Source organism: Dendropsophus ebraccatus, chromosome 8, assembly GCF_027789765.1.
Source record: "Dendropsophus ebraccatus isolate aDenEbr1 chromosome 8, aDenEbr1.pat, whole genome shotgun sequence".
In the NCBI taxonomy this organism is placed as follows: Eukaryota; Metazoa; Chordata; class Amphibia; order Anura; family Hylidae; genus Dendropsophus; species Dendropsophus ebraccatus.
The window spans coordinates 122,408,545-122,432,711 of record NC_091461.1 but is presented as its reverse complement, the minus strand read 5'-3'; the positions used below and the strand labels follow the sequence as shown (position 1 = coordinate 122,432,711).

The 24,167-nt window shown below is 48.2% G+C and overlaps 1 protein-coding gene and 1 non-coding gene across 3 annotated transcripts in view; both read left to right on the top strand.

The window, feature by feature from the left end:
- The window catches only part of LRP8 (LDL receptor related protein 8), a 137,276-nt gene that overhangs the window by 89,578 nt on the left and 23,531 nt on the right, over positions 1-24,167 (top strand). For both annotated transcript variants that reach the window (XM_069981639.1, XM_069981638.1), the window contains 4 exons: positions 6,217-6,585; positions 6,795-6,917; positions 14,203-14,331; positions 15,547-15,666. In XM_069981639.1, the coding sequence (XP_069837740.1) occupies positions 6,217-6,585; positions 6,795-6,917; positions 14,203-14,331; positions 15,547-15,666 (741 nt within the window). The remainder of the gene's footprint in view (positions 1-6,216; positions 6,586-6,794; positions 6,918-14,202; positions 14,332-15,546; positions 15,667-24,167) is intronic.
- On the top strand, positions 8,643-8,833 carry LOC138800128 (U2 spliceosomal RNA). The gene has a single exon (XR_011364335.1). It is a non-coding gene; the product is annotated as a U2 spliceosomal RNA (small nuclear RNA).

Genomic DNA, 24,167 nt, shown 5'->3' with positions numbered 1-24,167 from the left:
AATCCCCCACCACACCCCCATATCTTACCACCCACTCCGGGGAGGGCTGTGTATACAGCAGAGATAAGAGGAGGACAGTAAAAAGTGAACGGTCATGGCTGGAGCTTAATAACCAGGGCCTGTGGGGTCATACACAGGGGATACTACATACACTGATACTGTAATATGAGGGAATTCTGATACTAGTGTCACAGGTCCCGATCAAGATTTTCTCCATTTTATGTTGTTGACATAGGACTGGGGTGTCAGGGTTCTACCAAGTCAACAGATGTTATAAAGTTATATAGATTTGTAATTTGCTTCAATTTAAAAAAAAAAATTCAAATCCATAATATGCTTGTGTGAAAGGAGCCTCAGAGTTACCAGCTGGAGACCACTATATGCAGCAAAGGATTGGATATACGGGTATTTGTGCACAGTGTTGTAAGGCCGTGTTCACATGATGCACATTTATTTTATATGTCGGGAAAACTGGTAACATAAATGTGTCCATAAGGTTACATGAGGCCAGTGCGGGCCAAGCAGACCTCTGTCTGGCCGTTGTATGAAGGTGTAGGATTGCAGGGCATACAACGTTGGTGTGTGTGTGGTTGTCCTAGGCATCCAGGTAACGTTCCGGTGTTGCCGCACCTGTTGGTAACCGGTTCGGCTGCGTCGTGCTCTGCAGATTGTTTGTGAGTAGACGCAGGGATATGAGAGCGGAGAATAATACCGCACAGCGTTATCTGGGTAATAAGGGTCACAATGTGTCGCCATCTCCCACTAATGTGTTTCTATTGTTGTGGCCGTTATAAGGTTTGCAGAGAATCAATAATCTGATGCAGCAAGAGAGCGAATTTATAATGATCTGTGGCCGTGTGCGAGGACTGTGAGTGGTGGCCAAAGTCACGGTCATGGGATATAACTTGCTTAGGATGTAGTGTTGGTGCCCAAATACAAGGGGGTATAGTCACTGAGTTTGCAGTTTTTTTGGAGGTTATTATTGGATGCAATTTAATGGGGGCTTTACTCTGGAGGACCTAGCTTAGGCGCTTACATCTCAAGGTACGGAATAGCCTAGGTGTATACATCCCGAAGTACGGAATAGGCTAGGCGCATACATCCCGAAGTACGGAATAGGCTAGGCGCATACATCCCAAGGTACGGAATAGCCTAGAGGGCATACATCCCGAAGTACGGAATAGGCTAGGCGCATACATCCCGAGGTACAGAATACCCTAGGTGTATACATCCCGAGGTACAGAATAGCCTAGGTGTATACATCCCGAAGTACGGAATAGGCTAGGCGCATACATCCCAAGGTACAGAATACCCTAGGGGTATACATCCCGAGGTACCAAAATACCCTAGGGGTATACATCCCGAGGTACAGAATACCCTAGGGGTATACATCCCAAGGTACAGAATACCCTAGGGGTATACATCCCGAGGTACGGAATAGCCTAGGTGTATACATCCCGAGGTACGGAATAGCCTAGGTGTATACATCCCGAGGTACGGAATAGGCTAGGGGTATACATCCCGAGGTACAGAATACCCTAGGGGTATACATCCCAAGGTACAGAATACCCTAGGGGTATACATCCCGAGGTACAGAATAGCCTAGGTGTATACATCCCGAAGTACGGAATAGGCTAGGCGCATACATCCCAAGGTACAGAATACCCTAGGTGTATACATCCCGAGGTACGGAATAGCCTAGGTATATACATCCCAAGGTACGGAATAGCCTAGGTGTATACATCCCGAGGTACGGAATAGCCTAGGTGTATACATCCCGAGGTACGGAATAGCCTAGGTGTATACATCCCGAGGTACGGAATAGCCTAGGTGTATACATCCCGAGGTACGGAATAGCCTAGGTGTATACATCCCGAGGTACGGAATAGCCTAGGTGTATACATCCCGAGGTACGGAATAGCCTAGGTATATACATCCCGAGGTACGGAATAGCCTAGGTGTATACATCCCGAGGTACGGAATAGCCTAGAGCGTATATATCCTGAGGTGCGGAATAGCCTAGGGGTATACATCCCGAGGTACGGAATAGCCTAGGTGTATACATCCCGAGGTCCGGAATAGCCTAGGGGTATACATCCCGAGGTACGGAATAGCCTAGAGCGTATATATCCTGAGGTGCACAATAGATTGGACGTTCTTGTATAGGACAGAGGCCCCTATGGACACACTGGGGAGATTGATCAAACATTGTGCAGCAGAACAGTGGAGCAGTTGCCCATAGCAACCAATCAGATTTCAGCTTTCACTTTACAGAGGCCTTTTTAAAAAAGAAAGAAGTGATTGGTTGCTATGGGCAACATCTTCACGGTCTTTTTTGTACAATGTTTGATAAATCTCAGTGTCCAGGAGCGTGAGGAGAAGTGTGAGGTGTGAGGTGGACAGGACCTCTGTGATCGGCTGGAAGGGTTACATCAAAAGGAATGGTTCCCTTTAAAGAAAGAATCCTGTTTCCTGCCATGTGGAGACCGACTGCCACTACTCCCTAGTATTACTAATAACACAATCCCTTTAAGCAAAGATAAACCTACATATAAACCCTGAGCGACGACCTAAATAAAGCAGGTCAGAGATATTACAGGCTGAGCCGTCTTCATGGTTCTTGTTTGTTTTCTCCGCCTTGTCCAGCAGGTGGTCTGAGGTGGGACGCCGGTCAGGGTCTCTGTGTTATTTCACAGCACAATCCTATGGGGTCATATAAATTCCTGGGGTCTGGTGGAGTGTCACTCACACACAGACACACACACACACACAAACAGACACACACACACAGACAGACACACACACACAAACAGACACACACACACAGACAGACACACACACACAGACAGACACACACACACAGACAGACACACACAGACAGACACACACACAGACAGACACACACACAGACAGACACACACACAGACAGACACACACACAGACAGACACACACACAGACAGACACACACACAGACAGACACACACAGACAGACACACACAGACAGACACACACAGACAGACACACACAGACAGACACACACACAGACAGACACACACACAGACAGACACACACACAGACAGACAGACACACAGACAGACAGACACACAGACAGACACACACACAGACAGACACACACACAGACAGACACACACACAGACAGACACACACACAGACACACAGACAGACACACAGACAGACACACAGACAGACACACAGACAGACACACAGACAGACACACAGACAGACACACACACACACAGACAGACACACACACAGACAGACAGACACACACACAGACAGACACACAGACAGACAGACACACAGACAGACACACACACACAGACAGATACACACCACAGACACGACACAGACACACACACACACCACAGACACACACACACACAGACACACACACACACACACACACAGACACACACACACACACACACACACACACACACACACACAGACACACACAAACAATCAAAACAGAAGATTTCAACCAAAAATCATCCATCGCTGAATGAAACTGAAAGAGTATCGATCGTTTTAGTCAATGACGCCAGAGATGGGGCCCTCCAGCTACAATTCCCATCATGCCTGGATAGCTTTAGCTTTGGCTGCCCAGGCCTGATGGGAGTTGTAGTTGAAGGTTCTCCATCCCTGGATAACAGTGTTGAGAAGAAATCGTCCGTGTGTAAAATTTTTGACCAATAGTTGGAGGAAAAGTCGTTCATATAGAAAAGGATTCTCTTTAATGAAGGATTTTTCAGGAAGCATTTTCCTCAGAAAGATCGCTGCCATGGACCCTGTACAGTCAGCGTGAATTAAAGGGGTTCTCCAGAGTTAGAAAAACATGGCCTCTTTCTTCCAGAGACAGCACCCCTCTTGTCTCCAGGTCAGGTGCGGTTTGCAATTAAGCTCCATTTATTTAAATGGAACTGAGTTACAAAACCTGCACCCAAACTGGAGACAAGAGCGTTGCTGTCTCTGGAAGAAAGCAGCCATGTTTTTCTAACTCTGGAGAACCCCTTTAATATGTGTAAAGCCATGTCTGAAGATGAAAAGTCCAGATGCTCCATCCATCTCTTCCAGGACATTATCAGGGAAGAGTCGGGAGACCCCCATACACATTAGACCAGGGATCGAGAACCTTAGGCGGTTTGGCTTTAGCTTTGGCTCTCCAAGCATGATGGGCATTGTAGTTTTGCAACAGCTGGCGGTCCGTAGGTTCCCGACCCTGCATTAGACAATCAGACAGTACCACTGAATTTGGCAGGTTTGGCCATCTTATGCATGGGGACCCCTCATACTATTGTTCAGCCATTACCCTGGCTTCTGCGTAATGTGTATGCCCACCATTAAAAGGGGTATGCTAGCTGCCTCTACTCACTGTCCATGGAGCTGCCGAAGATAGCCGAGGGCTGTATCCGACACTTATCCCCTATACCCCTTTAAGGTTTATCTCTAGTGATCCCCTTTGGCCCAGTGTTGGGGTGGGAGCTGGAGTCCTCCGGATTCTCATCTTCATCATGGCGATCCTCTCTCCCCTGACATCATCTGCGGAGACCATGGTCGGACACACCAATAGAAATCATGAGATTTATTATCTATTACTAATTATTTATATGACACCACCATATTCCACAGTGCTGTACAAAGATGTCCCCACTTTCTTCCCTGCCAGTCTGATTTTGGGAGTAAAGGGCTTCAGACTTTCTTATCGTCTCTGAAGTCTCCTTGTAGCTTGTGTCTTTCTGTGGGTGATTTACTCCGGTCTGGTCAGTAACCTTGACGGTCGCAGAACGCTGATAAATCATTGTGTGTAATGAGAACGTTCCTCTCCCCGGGCCCAGACCGTCCTGTGTTATCTCCTATAGAAAGAGACATTTAAGGAGGAGGAGAAATAATGGGTGTCCTGTGTGAACCTCCCCTGAATAATACTCAGCTGATACATATCCGAAAACATCTTTATAGTGGTTGTAGCTACAGAAAATTCTCTGCAGAGCTTAAAGCAATACTCTGATTATTTTTTTTCCCCCCTTAAAATCCACTGGTGTCAGAAAGTTATGTAGATTTCAAATTTACTTCTATTTAAAAATCTCCAGTATTCTAGTACTTATCAGCTGCTGTATGTCCTGCAGTAAGTGGTGTATTCTCTCCAGTCTGACACAGTGCTCTCTGCTGCCACCTCTGTCCATGTCAGGAACTGTCCAGAGCAGGAGAGGTTTTCTATGGGGATTTGCTGCTGCTCTGGACAGTTCCTGACATGGACAGAGGTGGCAGCAGAGAGCACTGTGTCAGACTGGAAAGAAACCCCCACTTCCTGCAGGACAAACAGCAGCTGATAAGTACTAGAAGACTGGAGATTTTTACATGGAAGTAAATTACAAATCTACTGTATATAAGTTTCTGACACCAGTTGATTTGAAGAAAAAAAAACCACAATTCACCAGAGTACCCCTTTAAATGGACTCTGTGGCCTCTCACAGGGACAAAGGCTTTAATTGTTGGGGTCTCACTGCTAACGCCCCTAGGAGAATGAGCCGGGAGGAGTGCATGGATGGAGATGATTGACAGTAAGGAAGGGAAGCATAATATCGCCCATTTTGTCCCCATGCTCCCAATCGATTGGGGCCCCAGCAGCGAGACCCGCGACCAAAGATTTTTAATTTATCCCTGTGACATGTTAAAGGTTTTTTCTAAATGACAGATACATTTTAAAACAGGGATGTGTGACCATCAGCCCTCCAGCTCTTGCAAAACTACAACTCCGATCATGCCTGGAGAGCTTTAGCTTCAGCTGTCCAGCCATGATGGGAATTGTAGTTTTCCAACAGCCGGAGGGCAGAAGTTTCCCCTTCCCTGTTTTAAAAGAATGATTTAGGGTATAAACCCACACACCGTATATGCAGCGTATTTACTGCTGCGATACGCAGCAAATACGCAGCAAACACGCAGCAAAAACGCAGCAGATTAGATCTAAATAACTGAACACAGCATCAAATCTGTACCAACAAATCTGCTGCGTATTTGCTGCGTATTTGTTGCGTATCTGCTGTGTATACGGTGTGTGGGTTTGTACCCTTAAAGTATTCTATCTGCTAAGCAGGCGATAGCTATCTGATCCCTAGGGGTCTGATCATAAGAATGGGGTAGCTCTGCTGTTATATGATTTGCATTATGAGATGTCTCCCTTCATGTCTCCTGTGCAGGTTGCCCGCGAGGCGAGTTCCAGTGCCGAAACAAGTTCTGCGTCTCTTCGAGCTTCGTGTGTGACGGCACGGATAACTGCGGGGACGGGAGCGATGAGGAGGACTGCACGTTGGTCACATGTAAATCAGGCCAGTTCCGCTGCGGAAAGGGTGTGTGTATCCCCGAGAAGTGGTTGTGCGATGGACAAGCTGATTGTGCGGACCAGTCAGACGAATCTGAGGAGCGCTGCGGTCTGAAGAGTCAGCCCCAGGCGGTAACGCAGTGCGGGCCGCTAGAGTTTAGATGCGGCAACAGCAAATGTATTCACCTGAACTGGAGGTGTGACGGCGACCAGGACTGTAAGGACAACTCCGATGAGAAGGACTGCCGTGAGTACTTTAGATTTATAGTGACGTGTGTAAGCCACCTGCGAGAATCACCTGATTAAGGCATTTTTTGCAAGCCATTTTATGCAAAAAACAAATGAAAAAACTTAGGTTTTTGAGTGCATCCGTTTTGATCCATTTTTCCATTAACTTTAATCACAAAAATGGTTTAAAACGAACCCAGCCTAATGCAGCTTTTTTTTCTCTCACAGCTATGGTGTCCTGTCGCCCGGATGAGTTTCAGTGCGGAGATGGGTCCTGTGTGTATGGGATGTATCAGTGTAATGGCGTCAGAGACTGCCTCGATGGCAGCGATGAGACGGGATGTCGCACCGGTGAGTCCAGTCTGTTTAGGTATATGCTGGGATGTATTACCAGCTGCTGCTGCCACCGGAACTAACCCTGCAGACCCCTCATATATACAGTACCCAGGGCCGTATTACCAGCTGCAGCGGCCCCGACACTACACCTGCAGACCCCTCACATATACAGTACCCAGGGCCGTATTACCAGCTGCTGCGGCCCCAACACTACACCTGCAGACCCCTCACATATACAGTACCCAGGGCCGTATTACCAGCTGCTGCGGCCCCGACACTACACCTGCAGACCCCTCACATATACAGTACCCAGGGCCGTATTACCAGCTGCTGCGGCCCCGACACTACACCTGCAGACCCCTCACATATACAGTACCCAGGGCCGTATTACCAGCTGCTGCTGCCACCGGCACGAACACTGCAGACCCCCCATATATACAGTACCCAGGGCCGTATTACCAGCTGCTGCGGCCCCGACACTACACCTGCAGACCCCTCACATATACAGTACCCAGGGCTGTATTACCAGCTGCTGCGGCCCCGACACTACACCTGCAGACCCCTCACATATACAGTACCCAGGGCCGTATTACCAGCTGCTGCTGCCACCGGCACGAACACTGCAGACCCCCCATATATACAGTACCCAGGGCCGTATTACCAGCTGCTGCGGCCCCGACACTACACCTGCAGACCCCTCACATATACAGTACCCAGGGCTGTATTACCAGCTGCTGCGGCCCCGACACTACACCTGCAGACCCCTCACATATACAGTACCCAGGGCCGTATTACCAGCTGCTGCTGCCACCGGCACGAACACTGCAGACCCCCCATATATACAGTACCCAGGGCCGTATTACCAGCTGCTGCGGCCCCGACACTACACCTGCAGACCCCTCACATATACAGTACCCAGGGCCGTATTACCAGCTGCTGAGGCCCCAACGCTACACCTGCAGACCCCTCACATATACAGTACCCAGGGCTGTATTACCAGCTGCTGAGGCCCCGACACTACACCTGCAGACCCCCCATATATACAGTACCCAGGGCCGTATTACCAGCTGCTGCAGCCCCGACACTACACCTGCAGACCCCTCACATATATACAGTACCCAGGGCCGTATTACCAGCTGCTGCCCCCAGCACTACACCTGCAGACCCCTCACATATACAGTACCCAGGGCCGTATTTCCAGCTGCTGTGGCCCCGGCACTAACCCTAACACTAATCTTCTCTCACCAATTAGCATCATGATTTTCTAGTTTCTGACGGTCGTATTAATATCTGATCAGTCTTAGGCCGCGTTCCCACACTTACTGTACGTCACCACATGCAGCAGATGCCAGACCCTCATGCGGTAACCAAAAGGCGTATGGCCGATAATCCCGGTAACCGCACATGACTACTAGGAAGAGATGGGAGCCTGGTTTCGGCCACATGCATTTCTCTACATGGAAAAACATTGTCTGAATCGCGGTTTTCATGTTTTTTAGCGGCATGAAACATAAACAAATTTCCACATTGAATCAGTGATTAGAGCCGTCTGCATATTGTCTGACCAAATTCTCACCACAGGATGAAGCATCACGTGTGCAGACCCACCGCCAGTATAGAAAACTTATCAAGTATCGCAGGACTTCACAAGCAGAAAATCCAAAAGATATACAGGGATATATCAATAGACAGTATATTCGTGTTACTAACAAAAAGTCTTAGTAATAAAATATAAATCGTATCGCTTCTCGGCCTTTTGGCTAAGATCAAGTGTAGTATCTGTTCTTATCAGTTTAATATCTGATACGTCCCCTATCTGGGGACCATATATTAAATGGATTTTTAGAACAGGGAGATGGAAAAAGAGCTTGCTCTGTCCTCTCCAGGCATTGACCTGGTATTGCACTGCTTCCAGGTTCAGTGCACCAAAAAATAAAAAAAAAATATATATATATATATATTGTATACCAAAATAATCCCAATACCTCTGTTTTACACTACAATAAGGAAGCTATAAAAATACTCTGAAATTACAAGCCTCATTCAGGCCATTTGGGCTCAGTGATCGTAACCACTCGATCCAAAAGACCTCCTTCTGCAATAGACGGATCCGGATTTTCTCATCATCGTTCCCCTTAATTTCTTCTATCATCATCCAGTTAAGATCGCTGACATTGTGTCTACATTCTGCCAAATGGCGTGCGACGCCTATTTTATCAAATTAAGTTAAGGCCTTATTCCATGGAACGATTATCGTCCGTATTCTGCCAATAATCGTCCCATGGAATAGGAGGCAACGATCAGCCGACATCGTTAAAGTCGTTTGTCTTTCAACATGTTGAAAGACAAACGACTTATATAGCAGCGATCTGCTGCCGCTGCTCCGTGGAATACGAGCGGCGGCAGCAGACCGCCACTATATCCTATGGGCTGCCCGAACGATCAGCGATCCCCCGGGCAGCTCCCCCCGGCCCTCCCCGGAGTCACCCGCTTGCTACAGCCGCGAGGAATAGCAGCGGCAGCGAGCAGGGAAAGAGGAGCCAATGAGCGCTGACAGCGCTTGTTTGCTCCTCAGAGTCGGGCCGTGTAATACGGCCTTTAGTGTACCACAGCTTACGAGGCTTTTTCTGATAGAAGATTTATGTTCACCAAGTCTGACTTTAATTGGCCTAGGTGTCTGCCCCACATATACTAGACCACAAGGGAATTGTAGCAAGTAAATGACTTGTTTAGGATTACCTGTGTGAACCCGCCTCTAACACTGATGGGATTGCGTGTGACCCCGCCTTTAACACTGATGGGATTGCGTGTGACCCCGCCTCTAACACTGATGGGATTGCGTGTGACCCCGCCTCTAACACTGATGGGATTGCGTGTGACCCCGCCTCTAACACTGATATGATTGCGTGTGACCCCGCCTCTAACACTGATGGGATTGTGTGTGACCCCACCTCTAACGCTGATGGGATTGCATGTGAACCCGCCTCTAACGCTGATGGGATTGCGTGTGAACCCGCCTCTAACGCTGATGGGATTGCGTGTGAACCCGCCTCTAACGCTGATGGGATTGCGTGTGAACCCGCCTCTAACGCTGATGGGATTGCGTGTGAACCCGCCTCTAACGCTGATGGGATTGCGTGTGAACCCGCCTCTAACGCTGATGGGATTGCGTGTGAACCCGCCTCTAACGCTGATGGGATTGCGTGTGAACCCCGCCTCTAACGCTGATGGGATTGCGTGTGAACCCGCCTCTAACGCTGATGGGATTGCGTGTGACCCCGCCTCTAACGCTGATTGGATTGCGTGTGACCCCGCCTCTAACGCTGATGGGATTGCGTGTGACCCCGCCTCTAACACTGATTGGATTGCGTGTGACCCCGCCTCTAACGCTGATGGGATCGCGTGTGACCCCGCCTCTAACGCTGATGGGATTGCGTGTGACCCTGCCTCTAACGCTGATGGGATTGCGTGTGACCCCGCCTCTAACGCTGATGGGATTGCGTGTGACCCCGCCTCTAACGCTGATGGGATTGCGTGTGACCCCGCCTCTAACGCTGATGGGATTGCGTGTGACCCCGCCTCTAACGCTGATGGGATTGCGTGTGACCCCGCCTCTAACGCTGATGGGATTGCGTGTGACCCCGCCTCTAACACTGATTGGATTGCGTGTGACCCCGCCTCTAACGCTGATGGGATCGCATGTGACCCCACCTCTAACGCTGATGGGATTGCGTGTGACCCCGCCTCTAACGCTGATGGGATTGCGTGTGAACCCGCCTCTAACGCTGATGGCATTGCGTGTGACCCCGCCTCTAATGCTGATGGCATTGCATGTGACCCCGCCTCTAATGCTGATGGGATTGCATGTGACCCCGCCTCTAACGCTGATGGGATTGCGTGTGAACCCGCCTCTAACGCTGATGGGATTGCGTGTGAACCCGCCTCTAACGCTGATGGGATTGCGTGTGAACCCGCCTCTAACGCTGATGGGATTGCGTGTGAACCCGCCTCTAACGCTGATGGGATTGCGTGTGAACCCGCCTCTAACGCTGATGGGATTGCGTGTGACCCCGCCTCTAACGCTGATGGGATTGCGTGTGAACCCGCCTCTAACGCTGATGGGATTGCGTGTGAACCCGCCTCTAACGCTGATGGGATTGCGCCTCTAACACTGCCTCTAACACTGATTGGATTGCGTGTGACCCCGCCTCTAACACTGATTGGATTGCATGTGACCCCGCCTCTAATGCTGATGGCATTGCATGTGACCCCGCCTCTAATGCTGATGGCATTGCATGTGACCCCGCCTCTGACGCCGATGGGATTGCCTTTCATTGGATGGTGAACAATTTTACCTTTTATGATAGAATTGCAATGTTGACATTTATAGCACGGAAATGCCCCTTGTTTGTCTACTGGATTTTTTTCTTACCGTTATCAGCCCTAATAAGATGGTTGGCTAATGTTTTACCACGTTTGTACACAAACAGCGGCGGTCTTTCAAAAAACCGGCTAAACTTTGGTTCTGCTCTCTGCTGCCGCCATTGTTTGCTAATAGTTCTCTGTATCAGCTTAGCATGGCTATCGTAAAGAGATGAACGTTGGACGCTCGTCTTTAGTTTCGTTCTTGTCCCCATCTTCTTTCTGCATGTTACCTACTTCTTCCGCTGTGTGTATTAATTCCTCTTTATTGTATCCCCTATGATGAAATCAGTTTGTCTTTATTTTTTATTATATTCTTCAATAGTACTGCAAATAAGATGGGGGGCAGTGGGGGGGGGGCAGTGCAACGAGGTGATGGCGGTTGTGAGAGCTGCTGTCCATGACATAAGTCCCACCAGTGAAAAGATCGGCTTTATCGTGTCTTTATTAGACATGATTTTGTCTGAAAATGATTTCCGTTTTGGGGATGACTGCTGCTTGCGGTCACTTTGAGGGGGTCCCCTGTGGCTCCAAGTGTAGCCAATATCTTCAGGTCTCATTTTGAGGAAAACGTTTGCATAAAAACATCCTTTGAGCCAGTTTGTTAAAATCATCTGGCTTCGTTACGTCGACGACGTCTGCATGCTATGGATGGGCGACAAAAATACTATGCTACATATTACATAGTAATTGTCATGCCCCCCAAACCTTTAACGGTATCCCCAAATATATATATATACACACAGCTGAAGAAGTAGGTAACATGCAGAAATAGGAGGTAATGGGGACAAGACCTAAACCTAAAGACGAGCGTCCAACGTTCATCTCTACTTACGATAGCCATGCTCAGCTGATACAGAGAACGATTAGCAAACATTAGACGGATCTTTGACTCGTGCCGCGGTTTGTGTACAAACACGGTAAACCATTAGCTAACAATCTTATTAGGGCTGATATTAGTAAGAGAAATCCAATAGACAAACAAGGGGCTGGATCTTCATCTTCGGCAGGCCTAGGGCACAGATGCTCCACGCCCCGCCTCATTGACACTGGCTCCAGGAGACAGACATGGATTGAGCAAGACAACAGAACAGTACCAGCGGTTTGGGGGGTGGCATGTCTGGTGTTAAGTATTCCCTTTTTAAAGAGGTAGTTCACTAATACAATTTTTTCTTTCAAATCAACTGCTACTAGAAAGTGAATCTCCAATCTTCCAGTACTTATCAGCTGCTGTATGTCCTGCAGGAAGTGGTGTATTCTCTCCAGTCTGACACAGTGCTCTCTGCTGCCACCTCTGTCCATGTCAGGAACTGTCCAGAGCAGGAGAGGTTTTCTATGGGGATTTGCTGCTGCTCTGGACAGTTCCTGACATGGACAGAGGTGGCAGCAGAGAGCACTATGTCAGACTGGAGGGAATACACCACTTCCTGCAGGACATACAGTTGCTGATAAGTACTGGATGACTGGAGATTTTTTAATAGAAGTAAATTAGAAATCTATGCCACCAGTTGATTTGAAAGAAAAAAAGTTTTGGTGAACTACCCCTTTAAATAAGTTTTTCCAACATAACATGTAACCGAAGATAGAGGTCTGCCCAAAAAATGCTGATTGGGGTCAGCGGCACTTTAGGGGTCTACACACACACACACACAGCAGATGTCGGGAGGGAAAGATGAATTGGACTATGTAGAAGCGTTTATTGATATTCCTGTTTTCTTGATGTCACTGCCGACATATTCTGTTCATACTTAAATATCTCTGAATAATAAGTGTTCACATTGTCTACATCTATCTCTTGCATCCACCTCCCCTTAAAGGGGTATCCCAGGATAAACGTATAAAAGTAAGAGATCTTGGGGGGGTTCGACCTCCGTACCCCCTGGGGTCCTTTCTATTGGCCAGTGGCTCCTTTGTTTTGAATAGAGCCGCAAGCACGGCACGTGACCTGCGGCTCTATTCATTCCTATGGAGCTACCGAAAAGAGCCGAGTGCTATTCCACGTTCTTCCCATTTAAAGGGATTGTTAACCAAAAAAAAAAAAAATCTTTAAATCAACTGTTGCCAAAAAGTGTCAGAGATTTGTAAATTACTTCTATTATAAAATCTCCAGTCTTCCAGTACTTATCAGCTGCTGTGTGTCTTGCAGGAAGTCGTGTATTCTTTCCAGTCTGAAGAGCAGGAGAGGTTTTCTATGGGGATTTGCTGCTGCTCTGGACAGTTCCTGACATGGACAGAGGTGGCAGCAGAGAGCACTGTGTCAGACTGGAGAGAATACACCACTCCCTGCAGGACATACAGCAGCTGATAAGTACTGAAAAACTTGAGATTTTTTTTAAAGGAGAAGTCCGGAGCTACTATTATTTTTGGAAAAGGCAGAGGCAGGAGGCGAACATAATAACCACCACTACTCGCCCGTCACTGAGTATGTCCAGAACTGGATCGCCATTCCGGGTCCCCTGCCAGCCTTTGGCATCATCTTCTCCCGCTCAGCCAGTCAGTGACTGCGGCAGGACACCACCTCAGTCACAGATTGGCTGATCGGGCTGTCCATCAGTCGGGTCGGACATTTTCCCCAGAGTTGTGACGTCACCACAACTCAGGGGAAAATGCCTTCCGGTGGGGGTCCTGGCCTTTCTGGCATGGCAATTCGCGGGCAAGGGGAAAGGTAAGTAGTTGTTCCTTATTATGTTCCCCGCGATGGATAATTGGAAAATAGAAGTAAGTTACAAATCTCTGGCACTTCCTGCGAAAAAAAAATTATGAACTACCCCTTTAAGACATATGTATATTCCATGTATATTTTTCCTCTGTAACGTCCACGGCTGTCAGTCAGTCGATGTGTCTGTGTTGCTGTATAACACCGGTTTTATCTTTGCAGCGGTGGAAGCGCCGTGTGATGCAGAAGGAACTTTTCAATGCAAAAGCGGAGAATGTATTGACGTTCGGAAAGTGTGCGACTCCCGTCAGGACTGCCGAGACTGGTCCGATGAGCCCCTGAAAGAGTGCGGTGAGTGTCCTCCCACGTGTTCCATTATTTTGTGAGGACGAGAGTTGTCTGTGTGGATTGTAGATCAGATGAAGAGAATAGACGCTGGATCCTGCGGCCGTTCTATGCACTCGGGAGCCCACAGGCGGCATCGGATAACACTTACAGACTGAGCAAACCTCATGTAATAGTAATGTGTTGGTTTTCTGTAAACTTGGATCCACGTTCTCATTAAGCTTTAATAACACAAACAAACTTCACCATTTCCGCTCTTACATTAAGCTCCAAGTGTAACAGCGACCTACATGGAATAACTAGGAGAATACATTAACAATTATGTTTGAAGAGGATCAGTCGCCTCCCCTGACATCTCCGCTATAATAATTACTTCTATTACAAATAAACTATTAAAGGGGTACTCCGGTGATTTTTCTTTTATAGATATATAGTTATATAGATTTGTAAATTACTTCTGTTCAAAAATTCTCCAGTCTTCCAGTACTTATCAGCTGCTGTATATCCTGTAGGAAGTGTTGTATTCTCTCCAGTCTGACACAGTGCTCTCTGCTGCCACCTCTGTCCATGTCAGGAACTGTCCAGAGCAGGAGAGGTTTTCTATGGGAATTTGCTGCTGCTCTGGACAGTTCCTGACATGGACAGAGGTGGCAGCAGAGAGCACTGTGTCACACTGGAGAGAATACACCACTTCCTGCAGGACATACAGCACCTGATAAGTACTGGAAGACTTGAGATTTTTAAATACAGGTAATTTACAAATCTGTATAACTTTCTGACACCAGTTCATATAAAAAAAAAACATTTTTCCCATTTAAACCCCTAAGATGCCACAGTCAATAACATCGATGGTATTTAAGGAGCTTGAAACTAGCTTTTAATGGTAACCAGAGAACTGACCAGAACAATGGCAGAGTTGCATTCCCCCCCCCAAAAATAAACGTAAGTTCTGTCGTGTAATTATGTTGTGCTTAGTTCTGACTCCTCGCTTCTCTGAGATCGTCACACTTCAAAACATACATTTAAATTGTGAAAAAATAGGTTGTGCTAAAAAAAAAACCATAGCAATTGTAGCGATTTATCACCTGGACTATTACATCACATGGAGATCCGCCTGGTGCAATGATAATAACCATGGACGGCAGCTTTAAGAATGAAAAAAAAGTCTCATTGTGCGCGCCATCCGTCCTGCTCTTCACAGTCTCTTATTTCTTTTCTTAGGTGTCAACGAGTGTCTGATAAACAATGGCGGCTGCTCCCACATCTGTAAGGACCTGAAGGTGGGACATGAGTGTGACTGCCCCACAGGATACAAGTTAATAGACAAAAAAACCTGCGGAGGTAAATAAGAGGCAAGATTGTGTCATAGGTTGTTTTTCTCTCTCTTTCCTTATGTCAGCACTCCTGGTAAGGGATGGCGGAAAATTGTAGTGATAAAATATTAAAAGGGGTAGTCCGGTGTGGCTGGGAATGAGGTGGCTAAACATAACAATATGCACTTACTCCGCTGGCTCCACTGTCCCCCACTAGGTGTCTCCCTTCCTGTCACATTGGGCTCCATGCGGCCACTAGGTGTCTCCCTTCCTGTCACACTGCTCCATGCGGCCACTAGGTGTCTCCCTTCCTGTCACACTGCGCTCCATGCGGCCACTAGGTGTCTCCCTTCCTGTCACACTGGGCTCCATGCGGCCACTAGGTGTCTCCCTTCCTGTCACACTGCGCTCCATGCGGCCACTAGGTGTCTCCCTTCCTGTCACACTGCGCTCCATGCGGCCACTAGGTGTCTCCCTTCCTGTCACACTGCGCTCCATGCGGCCACTAGGTGTCTCCCTTCCTGTCACACTGGGCTCCATGCGGCCACTAGGTGTCTCCCTTCCTGTCACACTGGTCTCCATGCGGCCACTAGGTGTCTCCCTTCCTGTCACACTGGTCTCCATGCGGCCACTAGGTGTCTCCCTTCCTGTCACACTGCTCCATGCAGCCACTAGGTGTCTCCCTTCCTGTCACACTGCTCCATGTGGCCACTAGGTGTCTCCCTTCCTGTCACACTGGGCTGTATGCGGCCACTAGGTGTCTCCCTTCCTGTCACACTGCTCCATGCGGCCACTAGGTGTCTCCCTTCCTGTCACACTGCTCCATGCGGCCACTAGGTGTCTCCCTTCCTGTCACACTGCGCTCCATGCGGCCACTAGGTGTCTCCCTTCCTGTCACACTGGGCTCCATGCGGCCACTAGGTGTCTCCCTTCCTGTCACACTGCTCCATGCAGCCACTAGGTGTCTCCCTTCCTGTCACACTGGGCTGTATGCGGCCACTAGGTGTCTCCCTTCCTGTCACACTGCTCCATGTGGCCACTAGGTGTCTCCCTTCCTGTCACACTGGGCTCCATGCGGCCACTAGGTGTCTCCCTTCCTGTCACACTGCTCCATGCAGCCACTAGGCGTCTCCCTTACTGTCACACTGGGCTCCATGCGGCCACTAGGTGTCTCCCTTCCTGTCACACTGGGCTCCATGCGGCCACTAGGTGTCTCCCTTCCTGTCACACTGGGCTCCATGCGGCCACTAGGTGTCTCCCTTCCCATCACACTGCGCTCCATGCGGCCACTAGGTGTCTCCCTTCCTGTCACACTGGGCTCCATGCGGCCACTAGGTGTCTCCCTTCCTGTCACACTGGGCTGTATGCGGCCACTAGGTGTCTCCCTTCCTGTCACTCTGCTCCATGCGGCCACTGTAAATGTCACTTATCAGAAATCAATAAGTATCAATAGTACAAGCGATTATAAGAAATCTCCAGACATTGCCATAGTATAAGAACCACATGGGTGATGGAGGTGATCACTGCACTTACCTCGTTATCCGTCACCATCCTCTTCATCTCCTTCATAGACGTTTAAGCATGTTAGGCAGGATTTCTGTGTCTATTATGGTCTATGGAGAGGGGAGGGGGATGAGTGAGCACGGAGAGGAGAGAATGCAGCCCTGCACAGCACATCATCTTGCAATCTTCTCTCACCAAGTTCCCAGACCAGCACTGACCATTCTGACCTGTGAATCCAGCGTTTTATGTGCCCAAACAGTCTCAACTGTACAGCTGCTTCTCTGCTCTCCCTGCTCACTCATCCCCTCGGCCCCTCCCACCTTCATAGGTTATAATGAACTCAGCAAACCCGTCTTCACTTTGCTCCTCTGTAATGTAGACGGCTTTGCCTGATAATGAACAGATAAATAGTGTGTGTGTCGGGGGGGGGGGGGGAACAACTTTTTGAGCACAGAAAGAGTCTTTTTTTGCCTAATAGTTTCTTAAAATCGCTTGTACTTTTGATTTCTGCAAAAATATTTTAAATGAGATTTACACTTTAACATCCTGGAAGGCGCCATCTGTTCTAACTGCTGGGAATATTTTCAGTCTTTCTAGTTTTGACGCTGCCAGAGAATATAGGCCAAAGATTGAGCGGGGAGGTCCCCGAGAGCCTGGGACTCCAATTATCGGATAATGAGAAATCTGGGGCACAGGGGGGGGCTCCGGAGCTGGGTACTTACACCATGATGTATTATTGGAGATCTGTAAAGAGATGAGGATATGGGATACTATGGTTTGATATCAGACATCATATAGACATCTCCTTATGTAAGGACGTCACATCGCTTCCAAGCAGAAGTTTCCGGCAATGAGCTAATTTCAAGGAAACATGAATTATGGTGGAGAGGCCGTCCGCTACAATGATCTGGATTGTCTTCATGCGCTCTCTGCCAGGTAGAAGCTTCCCAGTATATAACAACGGACAGTAATGGCCATAAAGTACTAGGGCACACGCTCTTAGCAGGCCCCACCCGGTATGTGTCTAAGGCGCTGCAGACTCTAGGCCACACCCCTGTGACTAACACCAGATAAAAGTCCATTTTTTAACTAAATAGATAGATACAGGATTCACAAATGTTGTCTGTATTGTTGCTTAGTAAGTGCATAAGACATCTAACAAAGTTCAAATATTTGCAGATCGGGGCAGAGCTTTCCGACGTGGAATCCCGCCATGCTCAGTGTCCTGCTTTGAGTGAATGAGAGGGCACGTCCGCTTCCTCCGCTCTCCGCTCAAAGAAACAACATGTCACTTCGAGCAGAGAGCTGCAGCAGCGGAGGCGCCCTCTCATTCACTCAAAGCAGGACACTGAGCATGGTGGGATTCCGCGTCGGAGAGCTCCGCCGCGGAATTCCGCCGTTCTTGCTCAGTGTGAACAGGGCCAAAGAACTGACATGTCAATTCTTTGGGCGGATTCTGCTAGAGGAATCCTATAGAAGTCAATGGGGGCTTAAATTCTGCTGGCATTTTAATAGTCCCTGTACGCGGGCATTGATCTGCTTGCTTACACTGCTGGTCATTCCTTCAAAGGTTGGGTTCACATGAAGTTTTTGCTATTTTTTTATCATCCATTTTTGCTAAATGGAAGTCAATGGAATTAAGTCACTGGTTTAAATAATGATAAAAAAAAAAAATGATAAAAACTATATACGTATATACTTTTAGGGTCCATTCACATGTACAGGATCTGCAGCGGATTTGATGTCGCATATGAAGCTGCAGATTTTATGCTGTGTTCAGTTAATTGGTAACGGCCGCATTACACGGCCCCACCTGGGCTGTAAGTCAGCGCTGATCTGCTACTGATCTGCGCTGATCTGCTGGCTCGATAGGCGCACAGCCAAGGCTGCACAGAATTTTGCTTTAATAAGCCGTCGGCCACGTGTCTCCTAATACTCAAAGATGTTTGACTGACAGAAGGTTATTTTTTAACCTACTGAAAGAAAATGATCAGTTAAAGAGAACGTGTCACCCCCCCGTGCCGGGGTGAAGGCCGCCCGACCCCCCGTTAAAGACCCTTATACTTACCCATTCTCGCCAAGTCCCGTTCCTGGAGCCGGTCCCAGGATGGAGATATCCTTGTCGGAAGCCCGGCACGCTGCATAGATGAGTCCGACGCCCATAGAGAATGAATGGAGCCGTCATTCTCTATGGGCATCGGACTCATCTCTGCAGCGCGCGTGCCAGGCTTCCGACAAGGATATCTCAATCCATGGACCGGCTCCAGGAGTGGGATTTGGCGAGATGGGATAAGTATAAGGGTCTCTAGCTGGGGGTCGGGCGGCCTTCACCCCGGCACGGGGGGTGACAGGTTCCCTTTAATGAGTGTGCGTTTGCTTGCTTTTCTGCTGATCGCTGCCTTTATTACACGGGGAGATAACTGCCTCATATGGCAGATGATCTCTGGGTAATAGGGCATCTACACCGACATCTGCAGCAAATCCGGGCAGTGTGAATGCACGGGCATGTTCACACATGCAGATTTTCAGCTACAGATCTGCAACAAAGCAGTCTATAGAATATGTGCATGTGTGAACATTAGTGATGCACCGAAATAATAATGCTACTATCGATATTTCGGGCAAAAAAAAAACTGTTCGGTACCGGGATTTCCTTGCTTTCGATACTTTATGTTAAAAGGAACCTGTCACCCAGGACGTGGGCGCATAGCCCGCCCGACCCCCCGGTGCAGCCCCGGGTACTTACCCTTTCCTCCAAGTCCCAGTCCTGGAACCAGTCACGGGACGAAGATATCCCTGTCGGAAGTGGTGCGCGCGCTGCAGAGATGAGTCTGATGCCCATAGAGAATGACGGCTCCATTCAGTTTCTATGGGCATCGGACTCATCTCTGCTGATTAGAATAAAGCGTGCGCTCAGCTTCGGGCGCTGATATTTCCGTCCCGGGACCGGTTCCAGGAGGGGGACTTGCAGGAAAGGGTAAGTATCCGAGGCTGCACCAGGGAGTCGGGCAGGCTCTGCACCGCAATGTCGGGTGACAGGTTCCCTTTAAGCTGCATAATAGTGCAGCTTAACAAAGTATAGCACAGAGGCTAGCTGAGCGCCAGCCATGTTCTCTGTGCCGCCCCCTGGTGTCACCTTCTTACCCCGCACAGTCAGCTCCTGGCGGCACCAAATTCAAATAGCCGGCACTTAGCGTCCGCTTGTGCCGGCTATTTTACAGTGTACATGCCGCTGTCACACCTGACAGCGGCATTTAGCCCCTCCATATACAGCAGGAGTGTGCTGCATATGGAGTGGCCCCACTGCTAATGACTGCAGCCCACCATTGCTTCGTTATTACTGTAAATTTGCTGATCTCTACTCTACATGCTTTTTTTGTGACCCTCATGCACGTCCAATGTGAGAAACAAGATGTCACCACCAGAAGGGCCGAGTTACATCACTACATTTCTATGGACATTGTCCAGACCTGTGAAGTCTCTTCTACCTGCCTGCAACCGCAATCTGCTGTAGGTATTACCTGCACAAATCCGTCCCATGTGGATTTCCCCCATCCACTCAGGTCATCAGAAATGAGGTCAGACCGAGCTCTGCTTTATAGGTGCTCAGATTTCCTGGAAAAGTCGCACCAGACCTTTCTAAAAAAACCTGAGTAACTGGAAAGCGGGACTACTATTCCATGAGACGGGACGCACTGACCGCCACTGTGTGTAATTCAGAGGTGCAGGATTTACCGCAATATTTCTGCAGTGAGTGAATCTGCCATAAGACCATGTGCACACAGTATATGGACACTCATCTTTCAGCCTCCAAAATAAGAAAACTACAGACAAGATGAATCTAAAGTTTTTGGCAACTGAGTTTTTTTTTTTTTGTTTCATTTTTCTGCAAACCAGTGACTAAGTAATGTGGGTGAGGAGACCCGAGTACACTCCAGTCAAGTATTGGATTGGGGTGCTATGTATGTTTTGTGGCGTTTTTATTCCTTTTTTGCTGGTTATAATAAATTGATATTATAATTTGTGATACGCCTCTGTGATATTCATGTTCACGCATGGCAAAAAAGCGTCTGTTGGCTGACATGGCCGTGTGAAACACCAGACGTTCACCCGACCAATCACTTCATTTGAATTGGAATGAGGTCACATTCGGGTGTGTCTACGCTCCAGTTAGCCAAAGAGAACAATGTAACATATGTTCGGGAGCTGCACTTTACATTGTGTACACAGGCTATGTTGTGTGGCCGCTATTCAGTGAACACATGTCAATTATTTTGTGCGGCTGCAGAGAACAACGACCATAGTGTATACAGTGTGTATAAACTATGGCTGTGATTTCATGCAATTTAATGCAATGCCGCAGTGGCATTAAACAACTGGCGTTTTTGCAATCTGCAACAACGGCCATTGTTTAATGAAAAAATCCCCTGTGTGAACATGGCCTGAGAGAAGGGAGCAGAGTAATGATGGGGTTAAGTAACTTGCTCCCCCTCCATAGGATATACACAACCGTTACACTGTCACACTATTTTATAGTTTCCATGTAAATATATGCTGGTTGGGTTGTGAGACGCCTAACAGTGGCTTCTACCATCCAGAACATAGGAGCCATCTAACATGCATTGGGAGCTCCTTCATGATGTATCCGTCAGGTTAGGACAACACTCAGCATGTACCATAAAGCATAATGGGGAGGGGGTGTATTCCTGATCAGTTATTACCCTAAATAAAGCCCCTCAATAGACCCTGTGCTGCACTACACGGCAGAGAAAACACTGGTTATTACTATTATTTACTAATGGGACTAAAAATGGAGCAGAAAACAAATGCTGTAATGTAATATTGTAGAAGTCCAGTGCAGGTACATATAGGGGGAGATTTATCAAACATGGTGTAAAGTGAGACTGGCTCAGTCGCCCCCGGCAACCAATCAGATTCCACCTTTCATTTTCCAAACAGTCTGTGAGGAATAAAAAGTGGAATCTGATTGGTTGCCGGGGGCGACTGAGCCTGTTTCACCTTACACCATGTTTGATAAATCTCCCCCATAGTATTCATCTCTATGTGCTCTGGCCACACCCACTACTTGTGATGTCATCATGTCACGTATAAGGATGATGTCACAATAGAACCTGGTTGTGGCAATAAAACCAAGCTGCACCCTGACAGCACAGTTAGTCCAGGCTAACTTTTCTTGGAGTTGGAGTGTAGGAGAGTCTATAGATGACGAGAAAGAGAAACCGATTTCGCCAGAATGTGGCCCAGCCACCAAACCCTGCCCCATCCCGCCCTGCCCCACCACCAAACCCTGTCCCACCCCCAAACCCTGTCCCACCCCCAAATCCTGCCCCACCCCCAAATCCTGCCCCACCCCAAAACCCTGTCCCACCCCCACCCCCTGCCCTATCAGCAAGACCAGCTCGCATACTGAAGAGGGCATATAAGAGGATCTGCGAGCCCATGGAGGTTGGAGGACGGCAATTCCCTGACGATGTGGAGATGGTGGATGTATCCATCAAGAGGAGAAGGATTTCCACAACCCACCTGTCAGCGGTGGAGGATATGGAGGTGGACTGAAGGCTGCAGGTGGAGATGGAGGATCAGCCTACATGCAACATCTATTGGGACTCATCTAGAGGTAAGAGCCTGACAACTGACAACCCTCTCATCTCTGACTGTTCTACAACTGTGCAAAGACAAAATGTTCATTTCCTCCCTCATTTATTTCTCTGATTTCTTTGCAGTTTCCCAATAACCTCTATAACATCTGAGGCTCCTGAAGACTCATCCAGAGAGGAGACCATCTATATCATCTGAGGCTCCTGAAGACTCATCCAGAGAGGAGACCATCTATAACATCTGAGGCTCCTGAAGACTCATCCAGAGAGGAGACCATCTATATCATCTGAGGCTCCTGAAGACTCATCCAGAGAGGAGACCATCTATATCATCTGAGGCTCCTGAAGACTCATCCAGAGAGGAGACCATCTATATCATCTGAGGCTCCTGAAGACTCATCCAGAGAGGAGACCATCTATAACATCTGAGGCTCCTGAAGACTCATCCAGAGAGGAGACCATCTATATCATCTGAGGCTCCTGAAGACTCATCCAGAGAGGAGACCATCTATATCATCTGAGGCTCCTGAAGACTCATCCAGAGAGGAGACCATCTATATCATCTGAGGCTCCTGAAGACTCCAACAGAGACGAGACCATCTATATCATCTGAGGCTCCTGAAGACTCCAACAGAGAGGAGACCATCTTTAAACACAGGTGTCAAACTCAGGCCCTCCAGCTGTTGCAAAACTACATCATGCCTGGACAGCCAAAGCCGAAGGCGCGCGAGCCCTCCCATTCAAACAGACAAAAGGCAGGATTCGGTGCCAATTCCGTAGTGTGAACAAGCCCTAACAGCTGAGACTCTCATGAAGACTCGTCCAGAGAGCAGACCATCAGGAGCCGACCACTCATCCTCACAAAACTTTAGAAATTTACTGAATCATTAATAAATATATATTTTTATACCAAGTTTCATCTTTTAATCTTTTATGTTCCTCTCACATAACACGGGGTCTTATATTGTTTTTTTCTGTAAAAAAAAAAAAAAAGGCTAGGGCTATGGGGGTAGGTGTTATTGTCCACACAGTATGCCTCTACACTGTAGCCCCACTCTACACGGTAGTTAGCTGCAATACTGTTTGTAGCACTGCTGTAGGTATGCTGGGAGTTGTAGTGCACTACAACTCCCAGCATACCTCCTTGTGCACAACAACTCCCAGCATACCTCCTTGTGCACAACAACTCCCAGCATACCTCCTTGTGCACAACAACTCCCAGCATACCTCCTTGTGCACAACAACTCCCAGCATACCTCCTTGTGCACAACAACTCCCAGCATACCTCCTTGTGCACAACAACTCCCAGCAAATCTCCTTGTGCACAACAACTCCCAGCAAATCTCCTTGTGCACAACAACTCCCAGCATACCTCCTTGTGCACAACTCCCAGCATACCTCCTTGTGC